The sequence below is a fragment of the Mastigoproctus giganteus genome, chromosome 1 (genome assembly GCF_048544385.1).
Source record: "Mastigoproctus giganteus isolate SK-2022 chromosome 1, ASM4854438v1, whole genome shotgun sequence".
Lineage (NCBI taxonomy): Eukaryota > Metazoa > Arthropoda > Arachnida > Uropygi > Thelyphonidae > Mastigoproctus > Mastigoproctus giganteus.
This window is the reverse complement of record NC_143575.1, coordinates 200,208,534-200,233,800: the sequence shown is the minus strand read 5'-3', so window position 1 is coordinate 200,233,800 and position 25,267 is coordinate 200,208,534. Positions and strand designations below refer to the sequence as shown.

Here is a 25,267-nt window from a genome sequence, read left to right as displayed (position 1 = left end):
CACATGGGGAACAAAATTTTTAAATCAACTAGATGATTGTTATTTGTATCAACGTGTCAGGAAAAGTGCTAGGGAAAAGAGTACTCTAGACCTCATGATCACCCATGAACCAGATGACATATTGGGGCTGACAGTACAGGTACCAGTAACAGGAAGTGATCATGTTGTTCTTCGGTGGACGATGAACAGAGAAGTAGCAGTAGCTAAAGGAAAAGGAATGGGTTTTAATTTCAGGAAAGGAAATTACAACAGCTTAAGATGCCAAATGGCCTCTATTAACTGTGTAGATATTGCACAGAGAGTGAATACAATTGAATTATGGTATACCTTTTAAACATTAATCACAGAAGCCTTGAATGCATATATACCATTAAAAAAAAATACTCCATGAGGAGAATTCCAAGTTTGATGAATAATGAAGTTGCCAGATTATTTGAACAGGAAAAGATGGCATGGAAAAGTTACAGAGCAATAAAAAGTAATGAAGCCTATAACAGCCACAAATTGATCTGTAATAGTGCCACTGAAGAGGTTAGGCTGGCAAAGGCAGATTATGAGGAATCGCTGGCAAAGAAGGGGGGGGGATAAGGGTTCTTCACACATATAAATGCAATGAAGAGAAGGACAAACCAAATAAGACACTTATGTAATTGACGTGGGATAGTATTAGATACCCCAGCTGAAATTGCAGATGAACTCAACAGTTACTTTGCATTGATATTTACAGAAGAAAACCCTTTACGTCAATCAGAATTTTTTTTTCTTATGTAAACACCAAACGAGAGGTATAAGAACCCATACTTAGTCGGGTCAGTTCTTTCCTTTCTTTTATGTATATCAAGTGTGCATCTTACCATTCTCTGATCACTTCCAACATTTACCTTGTTCAGGACAGTAACGTCATTCACAATATATCTTCTGTTAGAAAAGGACACCGTCCTTATTGTCTGGGTCAGCCGGATGGATTGGGACTTAAGTCGACATAAACACACAACTCATGTATAATGCCATATTCAGGGGTCTTGTTCCACAGGGCCATAACAGACCCTAACTACCATAAACTAGAATCTACAGAGAGATTCTTCCTACTAATTAGCAGCATTAGCAGAGACATATGATGCAAAGCAAGCTTATACAGAATCAGCCAAAAAAAATAAAAAAAAAAACCCTTCCCATTTCATCCAGACAATCACTCCAAATGTTCGTCTAGTTCAGCCTTAAATTTATTTAAGCTATCAACTTCCACAACAACAGTTGAAAGTCTGTTCCAGCAATCAACTACCCACTGCCAAAAGGCAAACTTCTGCACATCTATTCTACAATTGTCTTTCCTCGATTTGAATCTATGCTCCCCTCAGGTTTTTAATTTGAGCAAGCAGAAGTATCATGTCAGCATTGAGCCTGCTCAAACCATTCAAATCCTTATACACCCCAATCAGATCACCTCGCAAATGCCTAGTCTCCAGATGATGCAACTTGCAGAACTTAAGCCTTTCTTCAAAGTGCCCCCTTTGTTGTTCTCACAATCTTGCTGCCCCTCTACATCCTTCCTAAAATTAGGCCTCCAGACCTGTACGCAGTACTCAAGGTGTGGCTGACCATTGCCTTACACAAAGGGATAATCACCTCCTCTGTGGTAGCAAAATTCCTGTATATCATTGACAAAACTCAATGAGCCGCTCTGGCAGCCCATCTGCACTGCTAAGAGAACTTCATATTTGACTGCACAATTACCCCCAGGTCTTTCTCATTCTCCACCTCCCTAAGTATAGTACCACACAGTTGTACTATACTCAGGTACAACTGTGTGGTACTATACTCAGGTACAACTGTGTGGTACTATACTCAGGTACAACTGTGTGGTACTATACTCAGGTACAACTATAGGTTTCTCTTGGGTTACTGCAACCCATATGCATTTGTCAATGTTAAACTTCAGATCTTGTTGTGGTAGCATACTGTCTTTACTGTCATTAACAACCCTGCCAACCTTTGTATCATCTGCAAACTTCAACTTTAAGCCCGATATACCTTCATCGATAAATACACCAACACAACAATCAGCCCAAGCAGCAAACCCTGCGGGACTCCACTAATAACATTAGTCCACATAGAGCAGCATCCATTTATCACCACTCTCTGCCGTGTTTCACTCAACCATCCCTTTATCCATTGCAGTAACTGCCCTTAATGCCATACCGCTACAATTTGCAGCAGTCTTCCATGTGCAACAGTATCAAAAGCTTTCCTGAAATCCAAGTACATGATATGAAATTTATTTTTTTTTGCATCCAGTTCCTTTGTGACCACTTCATAGTATACAATAAAATTAATCAGACAAGGCTTCCCCTTAACAAAGACATACTGTGTCTGAACTATTACTCCAATATTGTCTAGGTGATCCCATATCATCTCTTTAACCAATGCCTCCATTATTTTCCCCGGAACACAAGTTAAACTAACAGGTCTATAATTATTTGTGTCACCTTTGCACCTCCTTTGTGAATTCGGGATACATTTGCACATCTCCAGTCTATGGGGACCTCCTCTGACTCTAAGGATGCTCCCATAATCTAAGTATGCTCCCACTTCCTTTGCTGCCTCCTTCAATAAAACTGGAGAGTTCCATCTGCCCAGGTGACTTTTTTATGTTTAACTTCATCAATTTCTCCTCCACTTTGCTCTCAGTTATTAGCTCCCTGTTAGAGTTTCATAAACTTTTGGCATTCCTCTCCTTGAATAACTCATCATGTGTGAATGTAGATGCAAAATACTCATTCAGTTTATCAGCTATTTGAGTAAGATCATCAATAGTTGAACCATCTATGTTAAGTGGACCAATCTGATTCATCACCTCCCTTCCAAAATTTACATAAGCAATGAATTCTTTGCTGTTTTTCTTTGCATCCTTTGCCAAAGATTTATCATTATTATTATTATTATTATTATTATTATTATTAATGGCCATATGGTACAAGGAAGCCTGAGGCTTATGCTGCACCAGCCAAAAAAAAAAAAAAAAATTCCCAAGTTACCCCCCTGTGTGAGAGAGAGAGAGAGAGAGAGAGAGAGAGAGAGAGAGAGAAGTAGAAAGGAATCACCAAGAAAGAGAAGAATGATGATATCCAGCTCAGGACCCTGGGTTTGCCAAGCCCATACTCACCAGATGTGAGCCCCCGGGGTGAATAATCTGCCTTTGACTGCCTAGCCTCCTTTGTGACTTGATTACAGACTAGTTTATATCTGCCATCAGCTTCTATGTAATCTGATAATTTATATGCATCCCATGCATTTTTCTTCTCTGCCACGAGTCTCATTAGTTATTCTGACATACATTTAGGCCTAAACCTTTAAAGTATTTCTTGGTAAAAAGCCTAGCAGCCTCCAAGGTTAAGTCCCTGAAGGTTTCCCATTTAGAATTCACCATTGGTAACATCATCAGGTGATCCTACTGTAAAGAATTTAAAAACTGTCTGAGACCACTGTAATCACCTTTATGAAAACAAAAACAGTTCCCTTTACCCTAAATCGTAGTTACACCTTTAAGTAAATCTCACATCAGTACACTGTGATCACTGTCACCTAGTGGTTCCTTTATCTGCAAATTCTTTATGCATGATTAATCACTGCTGATAATCAGATCAAGCATATGACTCCCTCTGGTTGCCCCACGAACATGTTGCTGTAATCACTTATGCATGCCATACAATTAGTTCAACCCCCCCCCCTCCAGGTACTAAGCAAGCATGTTTCCTCTGGACCTGGAGGGTCATTCAACGTGGACTGCACTACCACCTGGCTCAAAGTCTTTAAGCAACTATCCTGGGTCATACCATTAATCCTCTCAATGACAGGAAGACGGAGAAGACGCTCCTGGCCAACAAGCTTGTTAATATCTAGCAGGCGAGATGATCCAGCTCAGATAAAACGCAAAAAACTGAAAGTTTTTCCCTGATGTGGGAATGGTGTTCCAAAAGTGCCAACTTGGTCTTCACCAGGTCTTTACTCTACATTTCTATTGAACGGACAATGGGTTCATTAAATTTAAACTCACCTCTATGGGCATTTCAAGTAACCAGCACTGTATGTATGGCGAGATTGAAGACTGGTCCCATCTACTATGCTGCTGATTCTATTACGAAGACCTCAGAAGCATATTCTTTACCACTATTCAAGACATTACGCCAAGGGCAAGAAAATCTTCTAATACTGGATCAATCCAAATGCCAAGGTTTCATTAAATACACATAGGACCTACTCACAAGTCGCAGGACACTTCAGGCCATCCACGCTGAAAATTCTTGAAAATGCACCCCTCTCATTTATCAACTCACTCTCATAAAACCTAAGTTGCTATACCTGCACTCCGTGTTTACAGTAAATCATTCCACCTGTCAGATGGGTCATGCGCAGCAACCTGACCCACAGCAGTGGACATTACTTCCTTCATGGAATGGACACTCCTTGCAAGTAAACTTACATAATCTTCATCGACCTACCTGGACTTGACTCTCAATCCACATGCTTCTCTAACTGGAACTGCCTCTTTATAAGTATACCCACTTGACCCTGGATATCACCACCTCCATGGAACGGATGCTGCCTAGCAGCAAATCACAACCTTTTCTGATTGAACTTTCTACTTGGCTATGACTTTCTTACTCAATTACTTCACTCACTGGAATTTCCCTCTCCCGAAGTGAAGTCAACAGACTCTCCACCTGGATTGACACCCCGCATATGACCTCCCAAGCCAGAAGAACCTTACCATCTTCTGGCAGAGCACTTGTTTCCCTTCCAGTATCTTATGACCATGACCTCTTACATAAGTGCCTGCTAACCCTGGACTATTGTCTCCACAGTAGGATCTGATGCTAACTCAGACTGTGTTCTGGACAGGTTTTTTGCAATACAACCAGAAATTCCCTGCCAGGGTTTCCCTTGCTGCCGTTACTCCATAGCATGGAGTAATATTAACGCCTTGGGGGTAGGATCAATGCTGACACTGCAGTGAGCCTCACTGATGTGTCTGATCATTCGCAACCTTATGGTGTTCTCATGGGAACACGTGCCTCCCATGGCTTTCAAAACTTCTCTCTTCTCTGAGGATTCTCCCCTCCCAAATTTTCACGTGGTGGAGCAAGAGGATGTACTGGGTTTATGCTACTCTTGTTCTGCTATTTTTTCCTTTCTCTACATATCTCCCTGCCTTTCTGCTGGTATAATCTGTATCCCCTATGCATTTTTAAGCTCCTGTCAGAAAGTTGTTGACCCTAGTTTGGGTTTGCCAGTAGGCTTAACACCTTCCATCTGACCACTTCCTCTGGGCTAAGGATGGTAATGAGGGAACCCACCAGAGGGGACCCTTGGTCAGTTCACATGTACAAAGACTCCTTACAAGATGGTGTGGTGGGTACACATGCATTTACCGTGAACATACTGTGAACAACACCAAACTATGCGAACCTATATGTATCGTTTTTCTGGCTTTTGTAGTGATCAGTTTTACATCACAATGACATGAACCCAACCCAGAGATTCGGGAAACCTGTGGTGTTGGTTGACCCTCAACACGCTACCCTTTATGTACCCAATGTGTAGAAACAAATGCATGTTTAATTAAAAGTAAATATTGTAAATTAAATGTAAAAATCATGAACACAAAGTAATATCTGTGATAGTCTAATATACAAAAGGTCCTCGTTATAACCCATAGTTATTAGTGAGATATGGGTTATATTATAACCCATATCTCACTCTAACGCTGTCACAACTCACTATAACACTCTTACCAGTGTACAGATTAAATTTTTGGCATGTTTAATGAAAACGTTTCTGATGTAGTCAACAGCTTCAAAATTAATAGCAAACAGTATTAAAAAGTTTCCCATGCCGACTTGCGAAATTTTCACACGCTTATTTAATTGCAGTACGATGGCTTGTTATGTAGTTCCGAGATAAACATTAAAAAAACTTTTAAGTATATCGCTTGTAACATCTGCATTATATGCATTTATCTGAAGTACAGTCATCACTCAGTACAGTGTTAGGTTACAGACAGTTTACTTGAACATTATATAATAATTAATACAACACAGTTACATTTTCGAAGATTAATAATGGGGGATAAGAATTAAAAAGCAATGCCTGGACGCGGTATGAAGCCTACTAAGGTAAGAAAAAGACTGAATTTGAAAATTAAATTATACTTTTTGAAGCAAATCGATTCCGTTCAACAACAAGTAGATGTGTGCAATCATTTAGGAATGGCAGAATCAACTGTAAAAACAATTATAAAAAATAAAGAATTACTTTTAGCAGTGGGAAAGACAGCTGTTCCACTGCAAGCAACTAAATTGGTTACGGCCAGGCCGGCTATTATAATTGAAAATGGAGAGTTCTAAATAATTTTATTGAAGATAATATCCAACGCACAATTCCGTTAAGTTAAATATTATTAAATAAAAAGCGATTAGCCTATATGATGATATGAAGCTCACCTTAAAAAGAAAAAAAAAAAAAAAAAAAGTGGAACTATTTAAAGCTGCTGATTCGATGAGATTTAAAATTCAGGGAGAAGCCATAAGTGGAGATCAAGAAGGAGCTGAAGCTTTCAAAAAAAGACTTCTTAAAATTATTGAAGAGAGGTGTTATACATCTCAACAAGTTTTTAACATAGATAAAACAGGACTTTTTTGGAAACGAATGCCTAAAAGAAGTTTCATATCGCAAGAAGAAAAAAACATGCCAGGCTTCAAAGCAGCGAAGCATCAGTTGACTTGATTGTTGAGTGGCAACACTCTGGAGGATTTTAAAATAAAACCCCTTTTAGTTTACTAGGAAGAGGGCCAAAGTACAACCCAAAATCGACCCATTAATAGATTCATGATTTTAATTGGAATTTTAAGTTTAATTTTGATAAGTAATTTTATATGTACAGATTTTTAATGTTATATATTTTGACCGACATTTGGCGTCTTTTTGCTACCGTTTATCATTTGCAAGTCTCGGTGGTATAGACCATGACTTACAAATACATATGTTACCTTATGGGAATACAGCGCTCACTTATCACTCTGTTTGTCCGGAAACAAATATCAGCGTTAAGCAGGGGTCACCTGTAAAGGTATTGTATGCATGAGTGATTGACTGTCTATCTGTGATTATGTGTGTGAGAAAGCATAGGTGAGAGGGGACTGAATTTGCTTGTATGTATGTGTATGTATGTGTGTTGGGCGCATGTTTGCAAGTCATTAAGTAATTATAAATATTGTTATTATCTCACACGTGTATCTCTATTCAAATGGTAGGGAAGAAATCTGTCTGCTCAACCTGCAAATGGAAAAAAGTGCAAGTGTGGTCCTACTCAGGGTACTGTAGTGAGTGAGATAAGTGAGTGATAAGGATGGCTGAATGATAATGTTCTATGACCATACCTTTCTTATGTAGGTACATCATACTATGCCCAATCACCTCTAGTTCAAGGTGCAGATCCCCTGCTAGGACAAAATTCAGAAGTTTTCTCTAAATAAATTTAAGGAGGAGCAGGACAAACATTTAGAGGGAATGGTTGTGTGTTTTTTGTTTTCTTTTTTTTTTTTTTGGCTGATGCTACATAAGCTCATACGTTTGCTTCCTTGCATCACATGCCACTATTACTACTACTTTCAACATAAAACATTTCCATGTCCAAAAAAAAAATTCACAGCCATCAGCCAGCCATGTTAACTGTTGTTTTGGAATTAAGTCTGGTTCATTGAAACACTGTAAAAGCTTAAAAAAAAAAAAAAAAAAAAAGGAAGGAGGGGGGTGGGGAAACAATGTTGCTCCAACGATACTAGTTTATTCTTATAACCTTTTCAAGAAATTTTCTGCTAGATTTGAATTTGTTCCACATTCTCCCTATAGTCTAGATTTGGCAAAGAAAGGTTAAGGCAGCCACAAAAAGATGGCTAACTTCTCAGTCAAATGAATTTTACTTGCATATCATACAAAATTTGTTAAGAGTTTGAGCAAATAAATCAAGTTCAGTGGGATATAGGCAGAAAAATGATATATGAAAGACATTTCTTTTTTTCTTTTTTTTTTATCTACAAGTCTATCTTCTTTTTAATTTATCACACTTCCTTCAAAAGCTACGCAATAAGATCCATTACTGTTCAGCTCACCCTCATAAAATCTAATCGGGAAAAAAAATTTAAATAAATAAAATAGCTAGCCTTTGATAATCCTGGCTACCTTTAACAACAGAACCACAGGTCATACAATTTTTAGAAAATTCAAAACTACTTCAGTTTGATTTTGATGTATATGTCATATTGTGAGCTCAATCATCACTGAATTACTCAGTGCTACAATGATGGAGGTCAAAATAACCATTTGAGTAGTAGAGTGCATGCATAATAGAGGAGTGAGGCAATGGAAATGCACAAAAGTATGTATCAGAAAATAACCAATGCCATAAAACCAAGCAACTTGACTACATGCATACTGAGGGAATTATTGGGAGTGGGGACCTGTATATCATTTTTTTAAATGCATTAATATTTTCAATGAGTTATTAATATTTCTAATTGGTACCTTCTGTAAGAATGCACTATTATCATTTAGCAGATGTTGTAAGTAAGAATGAGTGAAATATATTTCATTATATCAGGTCTTTAAATGCATTATATTAAATGTCTATGAACAAGAAGAAAGATTTAAAACAATCATGGAAATTTTCTGACATTAAATTATGATATTCCAAAAACATCTGGCATATTTTAAATTTAATAACCAAACCAATTGGTGAATAGAATTAAGCAAAAAGGCTTTCTGGGATAAATGGCAAGAAATGGTTGAGAACTAGGAACTTTTAAAATGAATTCTTAATTTTTACACTATTGGTAATTCCCATATGATGCAAAGAAGCCCCAGGTTTTCCTGGCAAAAAATAAATGAGCAAGATACAAACAAAACTACTGTTTCCCATCCTCATGTAAATATCTATCCAAATGAACTATGAATTTCCCAAAACTTTCAGCCTCAAGTTATTTATTCCAAGAAACCCATTGGCTGAAAGCAAACTTCCTACGATCTAAATCACTTTCCCATAATATGAATTTTATGTCTTTGAGGTTATAGAAACACAACCCCAGGGGATCACATCTGGTAAGTATGGGCTTGGCATACCCAGGGTACCGAGCTGGATATCATCATTCTTCTCTTCTTTGGTAATTTTACAACTGTCTTTCTTTAATTTGAATTTATGTACCCTCAGGTTTGTAATCTGAGCAAAAGGAAGAATCCCATCAGCACTGAGTCTGCTCAAACCATTCAAGACCTTATACACCTCGATCAGACCATCTCGCAGGTGCCTAGTCTCCACACGCTGCAATTTACAGAACTTAAGCCTTTCTTGGGAAGAGGGCCCATTGGTTCCCCTCCCCAATCTTGTTGCCCTTCTCTGTACTCATTCTAGCAACTCTACATCCTTCCTAAACTGAAGCCTACACACCTGTAAACAATACTGAAGACATGATCTGACCATTGCCTTATACAAAGGGATAATCACCTCCTTATCCCTACTAGCAAAATTCCTATATATCATTGACGAGACCCCCATGACCTGCTCTGGCACCTGTCTGCACTGCTCAGAGAACTTCATATCTGACTGCACAATTACCCCTGGGTCTTTTTCAATCTCTACCACCCTCAGTGTAGTACTACACAGTTGGTAAGTTTCTCTGGGGTTACTTCTACCCATATGCAGTAACTTTGCATTTGCCAATGTTAAATTTCAGTTGTCACTTCACAGCACATCTACCCAGCTTTTCCAGATCCTGTTGCAGTAGCATACTGTCACTACTGTCATTAACAACACTGCCAACCTTTGTATCATCTGCAAACATTAAAGGTCATTAAAGCTTGACATACCTTTGTCAATACTGATGATAAATAGAGAAAACAACAATGCGCCTAACACCTGGGGGACTCCACTAATAACATTAATCCATGAAGAGCAGTGTCAACTGATTACCACTCTGTTGTCTCCCACTCAACCACCATTTCATCCATTGTAGCAACTTGCCCTTAATGCCATACTGATCCAATTTGTACAACTATTTTCCATGTGCAACATTATCAAAAGCTTTCCTGAAATCCAAGTATATGATATCAAAATTATTTTTTGCATCCAGTTCCTTCGTGACCACATTGTAGTATCCAATCAAATTGGTTATTCTCCTTAAACCCATGCTGTGTCTGAACTAGGGCTTACAATACCGGGATCCTGGTCATTTGTTTTCAGGATTTGAAATACAAGTATTGATACAAAAATACTGTTTTTTTGGTACTAATTTAAAAATTCAATGTTTATGATTTATTCACATAAAAGGTTATAAAAATCTACAACAATAAATCATTAATATTACAGAATATGCAACACAGGGATTGTTATACACAATACAAATGCAACGAAAACCTGAAAATGTCATGAAACTAAGACAAAATCTTAGAAATATATTTCTCTTAGTAAGTATAGTGTGCGGAAGTGAAGCACTTAAGGAATAACAAAAACTTCATTACGGAAATATTTCCATTAGTGGGAGTAGGCCTGGTAGGGCACTTAAAGAATATGGTAAACAATGGCATGGCAGATGCAGAAGAGTTAAAATTAAAAGCTTCTGAACAATAGTTTAATCCCTCTACCGCTACTTGAGGATGTGTCACTTAGTGCATTCTGAGAAAGGGTATGGAGCACTTCAAATGTAGTCAGCAGGGAGAAAAAAAAGTTTTTCCTACACAACAATTCTCTCAATGAAAAACATTCTGCTTTTCCCACAAAAGGAAGAAGAGTGAGTTTAAAGAATAACACCATGATTGGGTCAGGTTTAAATTAGATAGGTGGAGATACGTAAATGAAAAGGAAATAGATAAGGTTCTCGCAGCAAAAGAGTGGATTGTGGTTATTGTTCAGAGGAGTTGCAGACTTGCAGTGGTCATTCTGGGTTCAGTTTGGGGAGTGTCCCCCTATATAGTGAAGAGTTCGACCGGGCATTTTCCTGTGCTAGAAGTTAATCCGGAAGCTGAGTAACAAGCCAGTCAGATAGTGCCCTGGAAATTACCACAGCAGTAGTGGCTTCTACTACTGCTGTGGTAATTTCCTTCGGTATTAACAGAGAACTGTTCCCAAAATCCCGAAATAAGACAGTACTGGAAGAGTTATACAGCAGAATTCAACTAAGAAGAAAGACTTCACCGCTCTCTGTGGAAGGAATCTGCACAAAGAAATCCCATCATGAAAGAGAAGGGAGGTAAGTCCTCTGAACTGTGTTGTTTTGAAAAGGGTGCTTAGATAAAACTAATTATTTTAAAGTAAGGATGAAGTTAAAAAAATTATGAGAAATTTACAGAAATGCTTAGTATTGAGTTGGTTTATTGGTTGAAGTTGTAACGAAAATTGATATTGCTAAATTAAGACAGAGATATATATGGAATTGTTAGTATTAAATCAGCTTATGGATTGCTGTTGTGAAGAGAATTGATATTGCTGATTAAGATAAATATGAGGACATGATTAATATTGAATTAGTTTAATGTTCGCAGCTCTAGAGAGAGAGAGAGAGAGAGTTGATGTTTTTTTAATTGAGAGAAATTTTATGGACATGAGAGCATGTATTAACAGATTAAATGAGAAAAATGAATAGATTAGATGTAAATGAATACCAATTATGTATATACGTATAAGTAGTTTTGTATGATAAATGACTTTTGTTTTATAACATTTGTCATTGCTCATGAGAAACTATGGGAAAATCCCTCAGTTACTGCAAATTTGATTTTTTAATGCAGTCAGGTAGCTTGCGAGCCTCAGTGCTTGAGGGGAGCTGCTGTACGAAAATCATAAAAATGGCCACTGACGGCAATACTAAGGTACAGGGAAATAAATATTAATAAATAACCCCCACATATTAGATTTGGTTTCCTCACCAAGCTTAAACATCAATCCCTTTCTTTCATTAATACATGTACAGATATAGTGCCATAAAAAGTCAAAAAGGAAATAAGATTTTTTGAAAATGAGGGAATAAGGGAGGGGTAAACTGCAACTCGTCTACGACTATTTCAGTACAATAGCACCAACTAGCACAGAATCCAAAATGAAGTTTTCTGCCGCTAATTAAATATGTACCAAAATTAAATCCAGTTTAAATGATAACACTGTTGATTGCTTATGTTTCTAAAAAGATCACTTTATTTGGACAGGTAGTGTGGATGCTTAGACAACCAAATTTACAGTTTCAATATGTATATTTTCTTGGGTTTAGAATAACTCTATGTTTAATATTTTTGGTTAGAATATTTATTATTGTAATAAAAGTTTGATTTAAAACATTAATTCAAGTAATTACTTGTTTTTTTTTTCCTTACTTTATTGCACCTAATTGTCATCAAAATTTATTGAGAAAAATGGGGGGGTTTGGATTACCAGTATCTTGGTTTCATAAATTAAAAATACCGAAATATCAGTGTTAAGATTTTGACCGATATTGTGAGCCCTAGTCTGAACTATAACTGCAGTTTGTGTAGATGAAAATAATGGAATCACCAGTGATTCCATTATTTTCCCCGGAACAGAAGTTAAACTAACAGGTCTGTAATTAGTCATATCACCCTTTGAGATTGGAGATGTCCCCCCTGAGTCCCTCATAATTATGGCTAAGGGTTTGCTTACTTCTTTTGCCACCTCCTTTAATATAACTGGATAAATCCCATCCACCCCAGGTACCTTTCTTATGTTTCTTATTTCTCCTCCACTTAACTCTCAGTTATTACCAAATCATTAAGCTCCCTGTTAGAGTTTAATAAGCTTCTGTCCTCCACTTCCCTACAGAATTCCTCATGTGTGAAAGTAGATGCAAAATACTCATTCAGTTTGACAGCTATCTGAGCAGGATCATCAAGAGTCAAACCATCGACATCAAGGAGACCAACCTGATTCATCCTCTTCCTTCTAGAGTTTATATAAGTAAAGAAGTCTTTGCTGTTTTTCTTTGCATTCTTTGCCAAAGATTTCTAGTAATCTGCCTTCACTTGCCTAACCTGCTTTATGACTTGATTACAGACTAGCTTAAATCTACCATAGATTTCTGTCTCCTGATTTATATGCATCCCATGCATTTTTCTTCTCTGCCACAAGTCTCATCAGTTCATCTCACATCCATTTAGGCCTAAACCTTGAACAGCATTTCTTTGTTGGTATAAAAAGCCTAGTAGCTTTAAAGATTAATTCCTTGAATGCTTCCCATTTAGAATTTGCTATTGGTAACATCATCAGTTGGTCCCACTGTATAGAATTGAAAAACTGTCTGAGACCACTGAAAGGAAACCTTTATGAAAGGTAGATCACTTCCCTTTACTCCTAATGGTATTAAGTCTTTAATACCAAGTAGAGATATGTGATCTTATCTAGAAATCCAAGTGTCATTGAAGTGAGCAAAGGACTAATAGACATTTTTTTTTTCCGCAAGAATTATAACAGGACTGAGTTTTAGAAGGATTGAAGTTTTCTTTGCCCCAATAAAGAATTACCTGGAGAACAGCATTTAAGGAAGAAGTAAATCTCACATGAGTACACTGTGATCACTGCCACCTAGTGGTTCCTTTATCTGAAGATTCTTAATGCATAAATAATCACTTGCCTCTCGAACATGTTGCTATAAAACAATCATCCAATAAATCCACAAAAGTCTTGCTAGTGTGCAAGTGACCAACCCACAACTTCCAGTCAATATTTGGAAAGTTAAAATCTCCCATTATAAGTCAATCTGATTTACTGGCCCACTATTTCTCTGTACAATCATTCGTTGTACTCAGTCACTAGGCCTATAACATACTCCCACTATAATTTTTCCTTTCCCAGTGTTTATGTCACACCAAACTGACTCAACATTGCACTGTCCATCTATAAACTGGATACACTTTCTTAAATTTTGTGTTTCTTAACTAACAGCATAACCCCACCTCCCTTCCTATCCTGTCTATCCTTTCTGTACACAATGTACTCCCCATATTCCAATTCTGCACTGCTCATATCTGTGTGTACCCATGTCTCTGATATCCCAAAAATGTTTGACTTTGATGTCTTGACCAGCACTTCAAATTTCAATGGCAATTTGTTCGTAAACAGTTCTCAGGATTGTTGCAGATAGAAACAGCTCACTAAAGTGCAAGCACCAACTGAGGCTAAAAAGTTGCACAGGGTAACAAAATGGCTACAGTCAAATAGCAACTTTGACATTTTAAAAGGTACAACTCATTATACCTTGTAATGGGTGAAGTATTACAGCTGATGACCAAACTGCGTGTGCCTACCTAATCCTGAGTCCAATTTTCTTCCACAGTTATAGTGGACTCGGGAACAATGCCAACAACAGATAGTGAGGGATTGGAAGAACTTTGCCTAGTCTAATAACTACTGCTTGCTGATTGTTTCACGCTGATGGGAGGACTGATATATGGATATGGAAAAAACAGAACAAGTCCATCAAGCCATCTCGCCAGGTGTCAATAATGGTGGTGGTGGTGGCAGCAGTGTATTGGTGAAGCAAGTATTTTCAAGATGCACACAGTGCTTGAAACCAGTGGAACATCATTCAGATGGCACAAGCTATCTGGAAACTGTTTCCAACCAGGCACATCCTTTCATGGCTACAGTGTATCCATCTGCCAATGGGTTATTACCAGAGGATAATGTGCCATACCTCAGGGACAATATGTACATAACTGGTTCCAGAATATGAGAATGAATTCAGATCTCAAACCAGTTGTTTCTCCTCATTCTACAGGTCTCCACCGGTACAATGAGGAGGAACAAGCACTTTAGAATAGAGATCTGCTGCCATCTAATTTGCAACATATCTCTCTCTCTCTCTCTCTCTCTCTCTCTCTCTCTCTCTCTCTCTCTCTCTCTCTCTCTCTCTCTCTCTCTCTCTCTCAGGGTGGCGCAGGAATTTTTTTTTTTTTGCTGGTGCAACATAAGCTTCAGGCTTCCTTGCACCATATAGATAATAATAATAATAATAATATTGAGTCATCATGAACTGACTCAATATCTTCCTATCAGTGAGGTAATTAAAAGCATCCTTGTGGAATGCTTTCTATACCTCGCTGAGTCCATGCTACAATGAATCCAAACTGTTCTTAGGGCTAAAGGGGATTTATTTACCATTAGTAAGGCCAAGGAAGCAAACTTTTTCTGCATCTGCCAAAAATAAATAAAATAAAACAGAATCACCATACCATTCCAGTTATTACACTTAGTGGACAGAAATCATGGGATACTTACCTAGTAACAAGTAGGCCCACCTTTCACCAGGAGAAGGGCAGTCACATGGTGAGACACTGAATCCACTAGTTCATGAAAGCATTCCACAGGTTTTTCCATCCATGCTTGCTGCGCCACTGTTCATAATTCCATCACATTTCTGGGTGGAGGATCCAAAGCTCGAACTGACCTTTCCACAGCATTCCAAAAATACTCCACAGGGTTCATGTTGGATAATGGGGAGGCCATTCCATGGTAAAATCTGCAGAATGCTCTTCGAACTATGTTCTAGTCACCACATCTGTGTGGGAAGGTGCATTGTCCTGCTAGAAGAGTCTATTGCCCTGTGGGTGCACAATGACCATGAAGGGATGCAGATGGTCTGCAAGGATGGACATGTAACCTAGACCGTTCAAAAATGTGTCTAGACGTACCAGAGGTCTCAACGTATGCCAGTTGAACATGCCCCAGTCCATTACCAGCCATCCATCTGCCTGAACAGTTCCTTGTTGACATGACGGTGCATAGCTTTGTGTGGTTTCCACCAGATATGCACCCTCCTGCCCACTCTCAAAATAACTGAAAACAGGACTCATTGGACCAGGAGATTTGTCTCCAATCATCCAAGGTCCAGTGCCAATATTCTTTTGCCCAGTTGAGGCATGTAGAGTCCTGTGTCGTGGTGTTAGCAATGACTCTGGTAGGTCGGTGGCTCCCATAACCTATTGCGGCTAATGGTCTTGGTGGAGACGTTTTTCTGGCACCTCCCTCGTTAAAGTTGTGATTTGTGCCACCGCTGCTCTCCAGTTGACTGAAACAATGTGAGACGGGCATCGACGGCCACGTTCATCCACACCTTTCTCCGCCTACAGCACTATCCCCGAAGAGATTCTATTCCGGAAATGGAGTATTCCCAATACACTCTTGATACTATCAAACGGGGATAGTGCAATTTCTGTACCACCTCCGTGATAGAATAACCCATACATCGGGCACCCACTATCATTCCTCTTTCAAAGTTGGTTAACTCAGGATGTTTATCCATATTGACATCAAATTACCGTCTACGTGAATGCAGCGTACCTATATACCTGCTAAGCGGTGGGTTCGTCCACTAGCCAGAGGGGTGACAGCTTCACGCTTCCCAGGAATTCTGTACTTTCAGTGTACAAGGTAATCATCCAATTCTGTTTTAAGCAGGTAAGTGAACTGAATAATATGGGCACTCAGTGTATTTTAACAGCAGTGTATATGCATTTGTGGTTCCTGTGACTACTGCTATAGATATATTCCAATATTCTAACGTATTTGCCATCCCTGTATCATCATATGCTAAGTTGACAGAGGCTATGTAAAACCTTGAACTCTCACATTCTTCATTTCTGAAATTAGAACTTATGCCTTGTCCTTTCACAACTGCAACCTCTTATTGGATAACAAGATCAAAAACATCATTTGGAAGGAGCCTTGTTATGTAGAAGGGGTGACCATGATGGCCTTAGGAATCAAATTTCAGACAAAATCTAAGTGAGGTAGGGATGGTAGGATAGCACCATTTAAGGCAACATAACACCTTAATTTTTCACAGCTATACTTCACCAATCAAAAAATAATTAAAGACGCAAAAGATTATGGGAAAATACCATACTTCAGGAAAATTAAAATTCAAACTTTTATTTTTAAAAAATTCACCGAAAAATCACTAACATTTGTTTTTGGTTGCTGGAGTACATCAACATACCCTTGAGAGTGAGTTAACATCAATTTTATAAATGAAAGAGGGTGCCATTATAACTAATTTTAAAATAGACATGATTGTAGAAGTCAAGTAGTCTAGCTAGTTACAAATAATCTATCACTTCGGGAAGTGTTATTTGTGCAGAACACTGCAAAAAATATGCACCAAATTATACAAATTGCAGTAAATGCCTCACAATATATGAGATCAATGGCACACCTTTTAGTGCTCCCTCCCCTTAGTTCTTCATATAATAAAATGTCAAGTATTATGATTTCACAATTTATTTTATTAAATGTATTTATTGTCTACAGTATTCTTATTTCTAGTTTTAATGTTGCTCAGAATGAACACATTAAAGTCCATGTTAAAAGAAATGATGCACTTTAAATGAAATAACAGTAAACACTACTATAACAAATGATATAAATAAGGGTTTATTTTTTCAATTAAATGGTGAAGATGCAGAACTGAGAAATGTTCCTTGCACTTTCTCCAAGTAGTCTACATTAAGTCACTACATATCTTGAGTATGACTAGATCTGCTTGACAGTTATCACTTGATGTTTTTTTTTTATATATTACATGTAATAGGACTCAAGGATTTATAGGTAATTATAATATTTATTAAGGTATGATAAGTCAAGTAAAAAATTTCCAAGCGAATTCAGTTAGTTATTCTAACTATAATAATTAACAGAATACATTTCTAGTGGAAAATAGGTCTAAATATTTGTTTTAACAATATGAACCATATGCAAATTTAACCCAGCAGTTGTGACTAGTCACCTGACAGGTGACGCTCAAAAATGACATTCCTGCATTAAATGTTAATCAATGATTAAAAATCTGAAATTTTTTCAACCTTCCTAAATATATGCCTGAATAACAAAGTGATTTTTATGGCTTAATGTAGAAATTGAACATGAAAACCTGTTATGCAACCCAACTTCTACTGACTATCTGGCTTTTTTGCTTGAAGAGTGGTGTGGTACTGTAGAAGCCCTAATGCTATATTTGTTTAGTTTCAGGTTACTCTTTTTCCCCTTCTCCCCCTAATTCAATAAACATCTACATATTAACTGGGTAGTTATTGAGTCCTGATCCACAAACAAACAAGTTTCTTTCTTCTTGTGGTTAAGAGAGACAAGACATTCTTTATAGTGATGCACCACATATTCAGATCTTCAGTTAAAATGTGCTTGTGATTTATTATTGTTTTCACATTGTAAACACAAGTAACCTCATTTTCTCAAGACAGTTGCTACACATGTAGTTTTGAATTTCACACATTGCAAGGTGTGCCAAATTTGAAATAAACCTGAAAACTGAAGTAACTAACAGTATCAATTATGTTGGGGTTTTTTTTTTTAATATTTATAAACATGATAAACAAATAAATGCAAATGACCATGTTTGCGATTTTACAAGAAAATAGAAGCGAATAAGAGACCAGTGTTTTTGTTTTACATCAAAAACTTTTTTCTCCCCAATTTCAGCAGAATTGCTATTCTTGTTGCTTTTTAAATAAAAGATGTAAAGCACATAGCATGTTTTGAAGTTTTTAGTTTTCTGAAAACTTAAAGAGTACATACAATAAGTAATACAATCTATTAGAAAAAGATGAGACACTGCAGCTGTTTAAGAAAAAGACAAAAAAAAAATTATTTTTTTTCAGAAATAAAAAAAAAAAAAAAAAAGGTTGGGCAATCTGTCAGGTACAATAAATACTTTGGTAACAATGTAATTTCCAAATTAAATATGCTTCAATGCAATGTGCAGTTATTCAAAATTAGCCATCCCTTAATTCTTAGCAATGCCTTCAGCTTCTTTCTTATCAAGTTGAATAAATAATATAGTTAAAACAACCCCCACCTCCCCTTTATCCCCCTCTCTCTCTCTCACAAAGGCAGCACATAACTTTGCCTCACAACATAAGATAACCTTTAAAAATGAAATGCTACAGATCAAGACTCAAAACCTAACCTATAAGTAAACACACCTGCAGAGCAAGTAAGGAATCACCACCATCTCTCATGACGTAATGAAAGACCTGCAAAGCCAAGTACCACATTAGTAACCACGTGACTTCAGTTACCACTCCAATTCTTTTTTAGCTTTTTGCACTCTAAAACCATTCTGTACACTTAGCAGTAATTCAACATATTCAAGAAGAGGTCCTCAACACCAAGTTTAGGAGATTAAAAATGTGACCAGGTTAAAATAACTATATGGAAGCATCCCTACTAGCAGGTTAATGAAAACTATATCTAAAAAATTTCAGTACTTAGAAAAGCAAACAAGCTTGTATTTACACTGTTGTTTCTCTAGATTTGAGGGGTATTATTTCCACATGCAATGGTGTCAATATTTGTGATGTAGGGTGTGCATTCCCAGTTTAGGAAAAAACTCTTTAAAAAATAATAAAATAATATATACAGCAAACATATCACACCAATCACAGACAAAGTAACAGCTAATAGGCAGAACAAGATCCAATCATGTCTAACTTCCGTAACACAGCCATTACTTATTAGTGTTCCTATTTTTAAACTAACAAGCTGTACCTGTAAAAAAACATGCATTAATAGTGAAATGTGTGGATGTTCTGAAAATTCATACTTTAAAATAAAAATCATTTAATAACACGTACATTTCATAATGAATGTATCAGATCCAACATTTTTCAAGTTCCCAAAGTATCTTCATTCATTTATATCTATAGGCAACACTTCAATATTTATATTATAAATAACAACTTTCAAACATATAAAGTTCTCGCTGCAGAAGCCAGGTACTGTGTAGCCAGATTGGCATCTTAAGACACTGCAATTGGTCAATGATTACAGATCAATGTGTTTGCTGAAATTCTCCCTCCACCCTAGTAAATAATTTAGGTTCATCAACAGCAGAAAACTTATGCTAATATCCTATATGTTGGCTACGCCTGCATTAACACAAGATGTATGAAAACAGTGACATGGTGCTGACAATAAATATCGATGAACAGAACACACTCTTCAGCACAGCTCTTTTTGGAACTTTTAATCACCTGAAATAAACATCTCGGATAAGACATTAACATTTCTACTAGACCTCATACCCTCCCAATAAATACTTGAAACAAAAGTGCTTCACTTATGTAGAGTTTATAGTCTATTTATTATCAAAATAGTCTAATGTGATTGTTAGACTATTAGTAAAAATAGATTCTAAACTTAAGATGGGTTAAAAAAAAAAAAAAAAAAAAAAAACTTTCCTTTTGAGTATTTCCATCAAGATTACTTCTCCAACATCCATTCAAATGTTATATTAGTCTCGCTCCCAGTCTTGCTGACGAGATAAAATGAAAAGAGAATAGCAAAATAAGGTTATACATCCAAAATAATATCTATACCTTCCTCCTGGAGCACTGGAAGGTGGATCCTGGGCAAAAGACAAAAAAAGTGCCATGACTGTATTCATCCAGTATTGTCTCCAATTAGACTACAAGTAATTTTAGATTTTAGGCAGTAGGGTTTAGAAGGAAATCAAAAGAGATAAGTATATTCTATATTATTTTGCTTCGTGAGTGCATTTGATAATTTTAACATTTAATTAGTCTTTCTATGTACTATGCTAATTTAAAGTCACTGTCCGAGCAACTTGTATTTAATTAAAAATTCCAAAAATACACTTACCCCGTGAGAGTGTTCTGTTCATTAATACATTTTTAACAAAAATCACACTTTAATTGTAACATATACATGAAGGGAAAAGTGAACTGTGTAATTTATTTGCCTACATGATGAATACCTTTAAAGATTGCATCAGGGGCTCCTACAGAAAAAAGTCCTTCTCCTGAGAGGTCGAAAGAATAGGTATCCAGGAGATCAGATGCAAGGTGCAACTTGTTTTCCTAAAAAGATGTAGATCCGAGAATCAGAGGTAAAACAACATAGGTATCAAGGAGATCAGATACAAGGTGCAACTTGTTTGCCTAAAAAGATGGAGATCTGAGAATCTGCTTTCCCATCCATCCCCAAAACAGTCTCTAACTCAAAAACCCATGAAGAGTACCAGAGTTAGAGTTTTCAGCCCAGGTATTGGCAACCTGATGCTCAAGAACATTGCACTGCTCCCATAAATTACTGAGTGCCCTCCAACAAGCCCTGAAGTTTTTTTAAAGTTCACTGCTTAACTGTGAAAAGTACATCTCTTAAGTTGACTGACTGGCACCCAATACAGAAAATGGTTGAGAACCCCTACTCTAGAAAATGCCAAAATGAGCTTTCTCTAAATTGTATGAAGGACATTAGATTCCAGCACATTCCAGTAACTATCAAGTATGTCTATTTCTATAAACTCATGGTAGAGGAACTAGTAAATAGAGAATTTTTCTGCCCATAGCAGAATGAACAGCCACAACACAAGAGAATGCATACCAGCACCACAATTTTGTACTCGACAATGAAAGATATATTGCTGGAATGACCTAATGTTGGAAGAGCCATGCTTCAAAAATAGCTTAACTTTGTGTTCCTCTGCAAGTGCCCCTCCTGTACTTTGATTTCTTGACCAGTTTCACACACACATGTATGTCTAAAATAATCAATACAGCAAGTGTAACAACCTAAACATAGATCTACATTACAGCCAAGCATTAAACAAATACAACTACCAAACAATCCAACTTTGGAAGAACAATGTAAACAGCCATGCTGGTAGGCTTTGATATTGATTCCATGCTAACCAGTATAAAAATCTCTACAAAATGCCAATAGTACTCTAGTCAAAACATTAGACTGTAATACACTGACAACCACAGACTTCAAACAAAAAAAAGGATTATGAATCTTATCAATATGTCAGCTACAAGTCTTTTTCATCTACCACTTGACACCAAGTGTTCTTTCATCTACCACTTGACATCAAGGTTAAGTATGTGGGTCATGAGGAACCTCATGACCCACATACTTAAACAAGATCTTCATCCCAAACTTACCATGCAATCAAACAGTCACATACAAATCCAAACTGTGGACCAAATATAATGGTAAAAATCCTGGTAATCTGGAACCAACCTAGTTCTGTAAACATTCCCCAATCACATCTACTAACAACACAGCTGGCCCTTGCCAATCACAACTGCAATATTTGTGGGAAAATTCTGGGATCATACCTCACCATTTACAGACCAGATGCTTACACATTCAGAGCTGCCCTTGCCATTTGCAATGAAATCACAATGCATGTGGAAATCAATATGGAAGAATAATATATATATATGGTTGTCACTTACTATAAGAATAAATATTCTTCTTTTATATTGCAAATTACATTGCTTTATTTTGCATTACAATGCAAATAATTTTTATTTTATTCATTAATTAGCTGAGGCACACCTGGTTGGGAAAATTCAATATTTAACATACTATCATAACAGCCGAGAAGCATATTAACATTGTAAATCCATCCAATCACTCTCAATAAATCATGTTGATGAACACTGAACAATTTCTAAATAATTTGAGTCAATTTCTTGGTAAAATGGTAATGATTCTGAAGCAATGTGGTGAAAACGTTATCAAAAGACTCACTGCAGTAGTGGAGTGGGTGTGGTGGGAAATAGCATTGCAATGCCCAGCAGGGTAAAATTTTTGATTCAGTCAATCTTGAACATCTGGATGAGACTACTTGATTATAAAGAACTGCTGGATCACTACCTAACTGCAATGAACAAATGCCCCACTTATGGGAGAAGGAGGAGGACTCAATTTCGGATCCAAATAACCACTGGCCTTTACCTGAATGAAAGAGACCATGCAAAGTTCGGCTGCACTGGCTCTGATGAGACAAACGTTTCAAAAGTACATATTAGAACGACACCATCTGACATCTTGCACTTTCTATAATAACACATACCTACAATGGTTTTGGGGTATGGCCAATTATGTGTATCCTTTAAGTTGTGTATGGTGAATTCAAAAATGACAGTCATTTTACTCCATCACAGAGATTCTTGCAAAACAATTCCTTTTTTGCTTTAAATATATAAAACTATACTGCATCTTTCATTGTTACAGGATTCATAACCAATGATTGACAATGTTTCTAGTATGATCATAAACAGAATTTTCAGCTCCCACTTTCATTCTCAACATTGTAAATCCATCCAATCACTCTCATAAATCATGTTGATGTTGAGAATGAAAGCTGGCATTAGTATAGAAGACTACTAAGTACCATTTTCTGTAATAAATTGTCTTTCTTAAATTTATTCAAATTACCCCACCTACACAATATCAGAAAGAAGTTTATTCCAATGACTGATTACTCTTTGGGTGAGTGCAAATTTCAACACATTTATTCTGCAACTATCTTTTTAAAATGGAAATTTATGCCCCAATTTTGAGTATTTCATTTGAGAAAATGATAATGATGCCATCAGCATTTAGTTTACTTCACCCTTTTAAAGCCTCGTACATTTCAATTAGTTCACCATGCTGATGCTTAACTCCTAGACTGCAATTTGTAGAATCCCAGTCTTTCTTGGTAAGGATATCCTTTTTTGTGCCCCTAACTAATCAAGCTGTTCCTGAATCCTATCTAACAGATCTGTCCTTCCTAAAATGAGGTTCTAAAACTGTACGCAGTATTCCAGATGTAGCTTAACCCTTATACAACGGGATACTCCCGATTGTAACTGTTGGCCCATTTGTAATGCTCAGAATTTCACATATAACTGTACAATTACCCCTAGATCTTTTCATACTCCACTACCTGGAGTTTGGTACTACCCAGAACATACACCATTCTGAGATTACTGCTACCCAAATGCAGTACCTTGCACTTATCAATTTTAAACCTTAATTCCATTTTTCAGTTTCCCTATTCAGTATCCAATTTTAGATATTCTTAAAAAAGCATAATTTATTTACTGTCATTAACCACTGTACACAATTTTATAACATCAGCAAACTTAAACATCTACATTGATATCATTAATAAATATTAAAAACAGTAAGGAGCCCAAAGCCAATCCCTCTGGTACACCTCTCATCACATTAGTCCATGAAGAGCAGTGGACATTAATAACCACCTGTCTCCTATCACTTACTCATCCCTTAATCCAGTTTCCCAAACTTTTTAGTCACAAAACACTTTTCATCTCGCAATATATTTATGGAACACTTACAAAACACGAGTTTAGCGGAAGTTAAAGAATTATTTGCTAATATTTTATTACACATGATGCACTGTGCATCAGGAGCATCTTTATTTCCAACGTATGTAAACCCGAAATTCAAATAATAACTCTCATCATACTTTCGTTTTCGTCTTTCAATAGTTGGTTCCTGTTTTTTTCACTTTTGGATTTTTGGGGAACAAAAGGCTGCAATTGTTCATCCCCAGTTGGAAGTGTGACAATATTGTGTTCGTTTTCATCAATAAGAGTTGCAATACTAGAAGTACTTGCTTCTCGTTTTAAAGTTCCTTTTTTCAACGACAAATCCATGGCCATTTATTTTAATAATAATTTTGAAATACTGATAATTATAAAAAAAAAATTTATACAAGGGAGTTTAGTTGTGAAATCGGTTCGCTTCCCCCTCTCCTTCAACCATTGTACTCCAGGCTAAATCGCAATAAATGGCATATTAGACCACTACATTGCTACTTTTTCGTAGATGGCATTACCTCCACATATACTTTTCTATGCAAAGTCCACCAAAATAAACTGTTCCGTAGTCTATTTGATTGTTAGTCTATGCCAGTAAATTAATAATCGAAAAAAATTAATGTTAAAAATTATAATAATACAAGAGTGGTGTATGCTACAAATATGCAAAATTTATTATTTTTTTTTTTTTAATTATTAATTACGAATCTTCACAGAACTCTTGTTCACATCTCATAGAACAATTTGGGAAACACTGCCTTAATTCTTAGTTGTAACAAGCCATTAATGTCATGTTGCTCCAATTTATATAACAATCATACATGTGAGAGGCATTAATGAAATCTAACAATACAATGCCAAAATTATTCCTTGCATTCAGTTCCTTTAACAATTTCACAGCAATCTAATCAGACTGGTGAGGCATGGTCTCCTTTAACAAATCCATGCTGTGAGTGCCTTATGGCTCTGCTCTTATGAAGATATTGCATTGATTCCATTATTTTCCCTGGCATAGAATACAAAAAGCTCTATAGTTACCCACTTCACCCTTTGAACC

At 36.7% G+C, this 25,267-nt stretch overlaps 1 protein-coding gene across 9 annotated transcripts in view; it reads right to left on the bottom strand.

Annotated features, from left to right (window-relative positions):
- Nucleotides 1-25,267, bottom strand: part of Syp (synaptotagmin binding cytoplasmic RNA interacting protein) — a 499,733-nt gene that overhangs the window by 429,535 nt on the left and 44,931 nt on the right. For 5 of the 9 annotated variants that reach the window (XM_090375502.1, XM_090375528.1, XM_090375582.1 and 2 more), the window contains one exon: nt 20,844-20,946. The exons of the other annotated variants lie outside the window; for them this stretch is intronic. Coding sequence is in view for 1 of the 5 variants with exons in the window: in XM_090375536.1 (XP_090231662.1) it covers nt 20,844-20,946 (103 nt within the window). In the remaining 4 variants the exon portion in view is untranslated. The remainder of the gene's footprint in view (nt 1-20,843; nt 20,947-25,267) is intronic. 9 annotated transcript variants of the gene reach the window in all.